General features: G+C 46.0%; 1 protein-coding gene across 5 annotated transcripts in view; it reads left to right on the forward strand.

The window, feature by feature from the left end:
- CD84 (CD84 molecule) overlaps positions 1 to 8,526 on the forward strand; it is a 43,326-nt gene extending 34,800 nt beyond the window's left edge. For 2 of the 5 annotated variants that reach the window (XM_011957631.1, XM_011957633.1), the window contains 5 exons: positions 428 to 679; positions 1,074 to 1,193; positions 3,515 to 3,612; positions 4,566 to 4,628; positions 6,224 to 8,526. In XM_011957631.1, the coding sequence (XP_011813021.1) occupies positions 428 to 679; positions 1,074 to 1,193; positions 3,515 to 3,612; positions 4,566 to 4,628; positions 6,224 to 6,289 (599 nt within the window). In that variant the 3' untranslated portion in view covers positions 6,290 to 8,526. Of the gene's footprint in view, positions 1 to 427; positions 680 to 1,073; positions 1,212 to 1,826; positions 1,860 to 3,514; positions 3,613 to 4,565; positions 4,629 to 6,223 lie in introns of all 5 variants that reach the window. The other 3 variants (XM_011957629.1, XM_011957630.1, XM_011957632.1) reach the window with 3 other exon arrangements.
- Positions 8,527 to 9,837: the final 1,311 nt, after the last annotated feature.

Here is a 9,837-nt window from a genome sequence, read left to right on the forward strand (position 1 = left end):
GTAACAAACCTGCACGTTATGCACATGTACCCTAGAACTTAAAGTATAATAATAAAAAATAAATAAATAAATAAATATTTGATATATCTTAAAAGATCCACTATTAAAGTGTTTTTATGAACAATGAAAAAAAAAAAAAGACATGCAGAGTTGGAAAGACAGATACTCCGTTAACAAAGGACAGATACAATAGATGTAGATAACCTCAAGAGCATAGACAGTAGGAAAATGTCAAAAAAGGATTAGGAAGTGATGAGTTTTGAGTATTTATTACCTTTATTTTTAACATAATTTATTTAATTATAAGTTTTTATAATTTAAGTTTTAATGATGGCTTGCAAATTTCTGAGAATTTAACAATTGGCTCCCACAGACTAGTACAAGCCAGCTCCAGCTCACCATTGGCTCATATGTTTGCCCCTCATAGGTCGGCTTGGGAAACCAAAAATTACACAGAGTTTAATGGCATCTGTGAACAGCACCTGTAATGTCACACTGACATGCTCTGTAGAGAAAGAAGAAAAGAATGTGACGTACAATTGGAGTCCCCTGGGAGAAGAGGGTAATGTCCTTCAAATCTTCCAGACTCCTGAGGACCAAGAGCTGACTTACACGTGTACAGCCCAGAACCCTGTCAGCAACAATTCTGACTCCATCTCTGCCCGGCAGCTCTGTGCAGGTAACCAGCTCTGCCCATCTCTCCTGGTGAGTCTCGGAGATCGCTCTGAGGAGCTGCAAGGTCTGAATGTGGGCCACATTCTCTAGGGAAATGTGCTTCCTTTATCTTTGGCCTGGTCACTGAGGCCCTCACCTCCCAAGAAGCCCACTGGGAAAGAGGCCAAAGCCTTCTGAGAGATGCTAGACATTTCTGGGTGTTCTATGGCAGGCCCTGATCAACTCTGATTCAATTTCTCATCCTGGCTTTTCATAGCGAAAATTTAGTTTCCCTAGGAGCTTTGGCACTCCTTTGGAGGGCACCCAATTTTCATAATGCCCCTGACTGTGGACAAACCTGCCCAGCCTCTTGGGCCTATTTCCTGAGAATCAAGACTCACTGCACCTTCTATTTTCAGACATCGCAATGGGCTTCCGTACTCGCCACACCGGATTGCTGAGTGTGCTGGCTGTGTTCTTTCTGCTTGTTCTCATTCTGTCTTCAGTGTTTTTGTTCCATTTGTTCAAGAGAAGACAAGGTAGGATTTTCCCAGAAAGTAAAATGTGGAAACTCACCTTTCTCTCCTCCTGGGACTGAAGCCATTTATCCAAGGTTTGGCCGAAAGGTCCATTGTTCCAGGGAATCTGCCTTCTTCCAATCCCCACCCCACCACCTCCCAGAATGATGGCTCTGAGGATGGTATGACATTACCCTGAGTGGTCTTCAGAATCCATTCCTGAGATCACCAGTATCTGGTGGGCCCAGAACATGGGTTCGAGCTTAGTACCTACATGAACAAGCTGTGCTTCACTGTATAAGTGTGTTCACCTCTCCAACTCAGTGCCCTCATGTGTGAAATGTTTGGACTAGAGGATCTCCAGGGTCACTTCCAATTTCATTGTATTTTGATAATGACTATTGGAGAGTCATTGAGAAACATGTACTAATCCTGTACTCCATGGTTGTCACTAGATCCCTCTGAATTGCTCTGTATCATTCTGTAGTTGTGCCGTTCTCAATTCAGAAAACCTGATCTTAGATCCTCAAGGAATCATTATACCCTCCTATTCACCCATGTCTGCCCAAGAACTTCCTTTTCCCACCAATCACAATAAAATCATGGAACTTCTGCTTCCATGTTCCTGACTCTCCTTTGGATCTGACTCCTCAGGTTCCTACTTGAACACCTTCACTAAGAACCCTTGTAAGTTCTCAGCCACAAAGTTCCTTGAATAATAATTGGAAGGGATGGGGAGTTCACAACAGAGTGGTTAAGACTAAGCATGTGCTTTGCAGTCAGTCTGGGGGTGAAAGTCCCAGCTTGACCATTTATCAGCTACCAGTTATTTTGTCATTGTAAGCTTCCATTTTCTCAGTTGTAAAATATTCATAGTAATAAGGTGTGCTGCATATACTTGTGGAATTAGAGTAAATGGAATTAGAAATACAAAATACTTGGCCCAATTCCCAGGACATAATAAGTACTTGATAAATGTTAACTAGTATACTGATAACTGATGGGCCTGGGGCATGGTACAGAGGAGGCATTCTAGAGGGAAGGGGATTTGTGACATGTATCATATTCAAATGGCCTCACAATGGGGAGAAGGGACAGCCTGCTTGAGCCACGGGTGGTCTGCAAGGTCCCTCAAAGAGATATTGTCTTCAATTCCTCACTGCCTCTTGGGAAGAGGAAAGGGATATTCTTTGCATCTATAAATGAGACAAGAGAGAGCACTCCATTTGTCTCATACTCACCAAATATGGGATGGGACTAAACTCTGAATGTTGGAGCCCTGTAATACTGCTCAGCTCAGACCTGTTATTTGTTGGTATGTTGGTGCCCTGGATTATGAAGGCCCAAAATTCTGGCCATCTTTTTTCACCTTGACCCTAAAATGTTCTGTGTTAGTACCAAAGCAAAGGAGTACACTGACGTGAATGTCTCTTCTAGCCTATACATTCTTAAAAGGAAAGACTTATCTACTGTCTTTTCTTCTCTGGGGCCTCACACAGAGCCTGGCACATAGAAGGAGCTTAATAAATGCTGTGTGAATTGGCAGGGTGTTGTGACTCATGCCTGCAATCCCAGCACTTTGGGAGATCAAGGCATGTGGATCGACTGAGCTCAGGAGTTCAAGACCAGCCTGGGCAACATAGTGAAACCCTGTCTCTACCAAAAATACAAAAAAATTGCTGGGTGTGGTGGCACATAACTGTGGTCCCAGCTACTCAGGAGGTTGAGGTGGGAGGATCACTTGAGTCCAGAAGATGGAGGTTGCAGTGAGCTGTGAGGTGCACCACTGCACTCCAACATGGGTGACAGAGTGAGACCCTGTCTCAAAAACAAACAAAAAGACTGTGAATCAATCAAACAAGCAATAAATGTTCATGGAACATCTACTATGTGCTTAACATTGAGATGGTTACAGCAAGGTCTGCGCCAAAGGTTAAACAGTGTATAACTAGAGAGAATCAATCAAGTTAAAAAACTAAGACCGTGACATGCAAAGTCAACTAGCCGTGCAAGACAGTCAGTGGTAAGTGTCAGAGACACAAAGGAAGATCCTGGGTGGAAGAGCTACATTTGACTGCCCACACAGGGAGGGGTTGGGGAAATTGTCTTTGGCCTAATCCGGACTCTAGAGTAGAAGAGAATTCCCACTGATCTGTGGGTGAGGCCTCAGCCAAGTGACTCCTGAGACATTCTGAGGATCCAAGCATCCATTTCAAAGGATAGGAGCCATTTAACCCCTGGTGGCTTCCTTTCTTCATCTTAAAAAGAGAACACTGGAATAGATCATCTCTTAGAAAAACCACCTTTCACAGACTGTGGGTCTATATTTATTTGTGAGACAGATGCTGCCTCAAAGAAAACCATATACACATATATCATGGCTTCAAGGAACACCCAGCCAGCAGAGTCCAGAATCTATGATGAAATCCTGCAGTCCAAGGTGAGCTGATGCAATTCATGGACACCCCTGTGCCACCATCTCCATGACAGGGAGTCATGGGCGCCATTGCCCTCTGCCTGTTTTTGTCTAGAAAGCAGCCACAGCCAAGAGTTCAGAGGTGCCAACCAGGAAACACCATGTCAGGGAAATGATGCCACGGATCTTTCTATGAGGACAGGAATGTGACCCATTGTCACCCCGTGGCAGCCTCCATGGGCTGAGGCCCTGAGTGTCCCACAGTGGGCCTGGCTCCAGGTTAGCTGAACCATGACTAGGAGCAAGGCACCCACTAGAGGGGCCACGCAACAGAGGAGCTGCTGGTGTGAGGTGAGGGCTGCTATGTGACTACCAAGGTGGTGAACAGGTTGCTAAGGGGGCTCCAAGGCAACAGAACTGACAGACAAGTTCTCTTGAATGCCCTCCTGGTCTAGCAGCAGCAGCTTGCTTTCCTCAGACTCAGAGTCATTGTTCCACACCCCTCCTCCCACCCCCCCTTTACCTGCCTGCCCCTCCCTCCCCTCCACCCTGGATCACCTTCTCCTGTGTCCCTACCAGCCTGCCTCCTTGAAGTCTGCATGGAATCTAGGGGGAGACTGAGGTCTGCCTGGTCAGTCTAGCACCATGCTTGGACTGGTAGGGCAGTTGGATCCATAGAGGTCATGGAAAGCTAAAATCCTGACTGAGCAGGACTCTGCCTGAACCATAGGATCCCACCTCTTGGCCTCTGAGGTTTTTCACCCCTGAGACCCTGTTCAACTGCTACCCATTCACCCCCACCTTATCCCTTCCTGATCCTAAGCCTCTCCAGAGTTGGACAGAGCCAGAACTGAGGCCAAGGGGGAAGCCACCTAGTAAATGTGGGACCAGGGAAGGATGGTGGGTAGAATTAGGAAAGGGGACTTGTAAGATTGGGCCTGGGCTCCGTCACTGAGGGGAAGATGCGTGTTTTACAGGTGCTTCCCTCCAAGGAAGAGCCAGTGAACACAGTTTATTCCGAAGTGCAGTTCGCTGATAAGGTAACCCCTTTCTGGCTTTTTATCCTTGTTTTCCTATCTCTTCCAGCCATTCTGGTGTACCCAGTCCATCCAACCAGGGACTAGCTGGTTCCCCTGGTACTCCTTGTAGTTCTCAGGACCCACTGCCTAGGGTTTTGGTCTATACATAATTCCGCCCATGCACAGAGCCCCACTCCCCAGGTCAATGACCACCCACAAGTTGTCCTACTTGGGATGCTGATCCCACCCTTCAAATGCAGAAGTCCCTATGCCTCTGGACTATGGTATAGGAATTCCATCCTGTATAATACCTGGGGCCACTGCTAGCTCACGGTGTGAAAATGAGAAAACAGGTGCTTCCCTCTGAGCAGACACAGGCCCATGCCAGATGCCCAGAGGGGTGAAATGGAGCAGAAGCTGAATTTCAGTTCATTTGCTCCCTCAGCTGCTCTTTTACCACACGCAGCCTGCACAACCATTTGTAGTGTCAAGTGCCTTGTGCCTTATGCCTGTGCCTTATGTCCTTCTCCACCATATGCAAAGCCCTCTGACAGGACTTTAACTTTTGGTGATCTAAGGAGGGATTGTCACTATCTGAAGGTCCTCACTGCTGCTACAGTCAGGACAGCTTTAGAGTTGCTTAAAGAATCATAGTTTCTAAGTATTCCTGTTTAATAGCTGAGCTACCAAGCAGGAAGCTAAACTGAGTAAGAATTAAGAGTGATCCTATAAGGCAATAGGGAGGACATCTATGAGCTCAACGAGCAGGGTGGTGCTATTTCCTTTTAAAGAGGACTTGAAGCACAGGGCAGTTTACTTGAAAAGATAAGCCAAATGGACTGGACAATCAGATAGAGGGACCTTTACTTTCTCAGTGATCAGGAGAGGGAAGGAGGGAAAGAAAAAGAAGGGGAAGAGTGAGGAAAGAAGAGGGGAAGAAAAGGAGAAGGACAGGCAAGAAGTGAGTGTCAGGGTGTCCAGCATATTTGTGCCGGGATCTCAAGGAGAGCTGGAGGAAAAAGAGTAACCTAACTTAGAAGGAGATAAAATTTGAGGGATTAATCATGGAGTCCTGGATTGTGACATCTCAAGATAAATCCTTATAGACAAGTTAGATGATAATTATTGGGTCAGTATTTAATTTAAAACCTAAGACTCCTCAAGGCAGTGGGAAGATTGTTTGCAGCCTTCTAAATGCCTAGAGCACAAGAGATGCTAGCAGTGAGTCCCCACTATGTATAGGTGAAAGTGGAGTCATTGGGATACAAAAAAACTAGGGCTCAACTAGGAACAAGGAATGCAGTAGCTTCAACCTGAATGTTGCCTCAAGCCTATAATCAAAATCTATTCCAAATATGGCCCTGCCCCCATTCCCTCTCATTGCTCTTTTCTGGGCTAAGAAGTTAATTGCTCAGGGCCTCCCAAATCGGGGGTGGCTGGAGCAGACACGAGGGACTCAGCAAAGAACAAGACCCTGCTACCCCAGATTTTCCCAGCACGAGGCAAATCTAAGGCATCCCCCTGTGCCATTTAACTCCCCTGGGAACTTGCAGGACTGGAGTTCCCCAGCAGCACCTCTCAGTTAACATTTTCTCACATGTTCCTCTCCTGCACAGATGGGGAAAGCCAGCACATGGGACAGTAAACCTCCTGGGACTTCAAGCTATGAAATTGTGATCTAGGCTGCCAGGCTGAACTCTCCCTCTGGAAACTGAGTTACAACCACCAATGCTAGCAGGTTCCCTGGATCCAGATCTTCTCTGCCTAGCTCTTACTGGAAGATTGCAAATTGCCACATCTCAACTTGTAAGCAAAGCAGGAAACCTTCTGCTGGGCATAGCTTGTGCCTAAATGGAAAATGGACGCACACCCTTCCTGAAATGGCTCCCTTCTGAATGAATGACAAAGCATGTTACCTAGTATAGTTTTCCCAAACTTCCTCCCATCATAGCACATGTAGAAAATAATATTTTTATGGCACGCTGGGATAAACAATCAAGATTGCTCACTTCCAGAAGCTGCATATGACTAGAGGCCTTTTGTGAATGGAGGTAACAACCCTGCCCAGTAACTGGGAGAAGGGGATCAATATTTTGTACACTTGTAGTAGGCCATGGCACACCAGCCAAGATGCTCTGCTCATAGTCAGTGCGTGTGAAGATCCCCGGTGCGTGGCCTCCACCATGCATCTTGAGCAAATTAGGAAAAGGTACCCTTCACTTGAGGCAGATGCAGCCCTTCCCCCGAGTGCATGGCTTGGAGAGCAGAATGTGGGCTGCATATAAGCACAGTCATCCCTTTGTCTGGGAATATTTGTGCAGGGCACGACAGGCTTAATAAGTCCAAACACAGATGACAGTGCTGTGTGGGTCTCTGTCAGAGTTGTGGCTCTCAGCCATGCAGACACACTCTCCAAATGGAGTGTTGGAAAATGTTCTTTCTGTACAGTCTAGAGACTGCTGGGACACTTTCCTTGGACTACTACTTCAGAAACCTCATAGGATTTTCTTTCTGGCCAAGATTTCCTTCTGTATCACTCCAAGCAGCCTCAGCAGAAGCAGCAGCCATGCCCAGTATTCCCGCTCTCCAAAAGGAGTCGACCAGCTTATATTTCTCACACTTCTGGGGAACTGGGTGTAATCCAACCATCAAAATAGACCTTGCAAGAAACAGAGTCATTCTCCAGAAGAAACTGAGGAGATGATGGTGCAGATGATGAAACTGGGTTTATCCCAGTTCCAAAGGCTCAGAGAACTACAGGGTTTAAGCTGAGGCAGAGTGCCCCCATCCCGCATCCCCCACAAACAGACCACCAGCCAGCTTACACAGGCATTAACTCTCCACAATGAGGAGGAATCATTCACAGCTGAGCAGGACATTCATATGATCATTTGAGGAAGTGTTTCCCTTATGTGTTAGTAAATATAATCAGCTAACTCTTAAGTCCCCATGAACAGTCCTAGGCTGGACAGCAGAAATGGGCTGCATTTAAGCAGATAAAGACATCAGTCCCAGTAAATGAATCCATAGACTCATCTAGCACCAACTACCATTAGCACTATGTTAGGAGCTGCAAGGCCCCAAAATAGAAGATGTGCATAATGTCTGCCCTTATGTAGCTCAGGAGACAATTCCAGCACAGACACTACAGTTAACGCTGAACTGCAGCTGCAAGTAATGGCATGAACAGTCAAAAAAGACCTTATGAGGGGGCAGGGCTGAAGCTGGACCTTGAAGGATGGATGAAATTTGGATAGAGAATGAGGAAGACAGAGGGCCTCCAAGTGAGAGAAGCATGAAAAATGAGCAGGGGCCTGGATCAGTGGGGTGTATTCAGAGCACCTCTCCAGATGCATGCTCACAGTCCCTTGCCTATGTGTGGCAGAGTGCCCCAGCCAGATGTGTGCCCTCACCCCATGTCCATTTCCATGTCCTTCAACGCCCACCTCAAATGGTACCTCTTCTGTAAAGCTTTCCCTGGTATCAGGAGTCAAAATTAGTCAGGGACCTTTTCACACTGCTGTTTCTTCCCCTTTGGTCCTTCTATCACTAAAACTCATCTCATTCTGCCTTACTGCATAACTAATTATTTGTTTTCCTCACTACATTGTACATGTGGGAATTACAGATAGACAGGATGGGGGTGGTGGCTCACGCCTGTAATCTTAACACTTTGGGAGGCCAAGGCAGGCTGATCACCTGAGGTCAGAAGTTCAAGATTAGTCTGCCCAACATGGTGAAACTCCATCTCTACTAAAAATACAAAATTAGCCAGGTATGGTGGCACACATCTGTAGTCCCAGCTACTCTGGAGGCTGAGACAGGAGAATTGCTTGAACCCAGGAAGTGGAGGCTGCAGTGAGCTGAGATCACACCACCGCACTCCAGCCTGGGAGAGACAGAGTGAGATTCCATCTCGGAAAAAAAAAAAAAGATAGAAGCCAATAAACATGATGCAGTTAAATTCTGGCAAGCATTAAATATCAAGATGCAGCTGGGCACGGTGGCTCACGCCTGTAATCCCAGCTCTTTGGGAGACCAAGGCCGGTGGATCACTTGAAGTCAGGAATACGAGAGGAGCCTGGCCAACATGGTGAAACCCCTTTTGCACTTAAAATACAAAAAATTAGCTGGATGTGGTGGTGCACACCTGTAATCCCAGCTACTTGGGAGGCTGAGGTGGGAGAATCGCTTGAACCTGGGAGATGGAGGCTGCAGTGAGCTGAGATCCTGCTACTGCACTCCAGCCTGGGCAACAGAGTGAGACTCTGTCTCAAAAGAAATAAATAAAATAAAATAAAATAAAATAAAATAAAATAAAATAAAAATCAAGATGCATACATCAGAGGCTGTTCTGAGTGTAAAGGCATTTTGGAGGGAGAAGACTTTCAGAGTTAGGCAGACCAACTAAGAGGTCAGCTGAAGCACCAAACCAGTTGTAAGGAGGTGAAAGGCAGCACCCCAAGAAAAGACGTATAGGAAGGAATAAAGAGGCTTGGTCGTAAAGGATGGAGGAGCTCCAAAGTGACACTGAACAGGCTGCGTTTCTCCTAAAATAAAACCACTCCTCACTCTGTGGATGCGTTGAAGACTCATTCCTGAACATCTTTATTCTCTAACTTACCCTCTTCCTCTTCCTAATATACTCACTCAAGTAAAATTCCTAGTGTCCTAATGACCCTGTGTGTATTGTCAAAAATAAAAATCAGAAGCAGGTTAGATCTGTTAGATCTTCCAGAAGAGCAAACCTGGGATGAAGCCAGAGCCCAGGAATTCTGAAGGTGGCCTTTGGGCTTAGAATACCCTGCTCTTGTCTCTCCTCTCACTGTTTCTCTCCTGTGAATCTCCTGATTCATGAATATGTTATCTGTTCACCCTTCTCTCTAGGGCTCAGTTCTTAGATTTTCCTTCTGTAAAATACATGTGATTTTATTTTTCCCTCTACAACTTTCCAGATGAACTAGACTGTGACCAAGAGGTCTATAAAATCAAACCATCATGGAACAGGATCTTGTATCAGACCAAAGTGTGCCGGTTTTTTAAAATGTGCATCAAAATGGAAATCTCAGAGACAGAGCCCTCTGGTGGAAAGTTCCAGTAGGTCAGGACAGTCCCTCTGCCTGCAGACACCTTGGGCTTTACTGAGGGACTCAACTGAGAAAATGAGGAATGTTGCAGCTCATGATTCTTAGAAGAAGAAAGTGAAGCTCGTTTAAAATATGATTTTAAA

The sequence above is a fragment of the Colobus angolensis genome, unplaced genomic scaffold (assembly GCF_000951035.1).
Source record: "Colobus angolensis palliatus isolate OR3802 unplaced genomic scaffold, Cang.pa_1.0 Scaffold447, whole genome shotgun sequence".
Classification (NCBI taxonomy): domain Eukaryota; kingdom Metazoa; phylum Chordata; class Mammalia; order Primates; family Cercopithecidae; genus Colobus; species Colobus angolensis.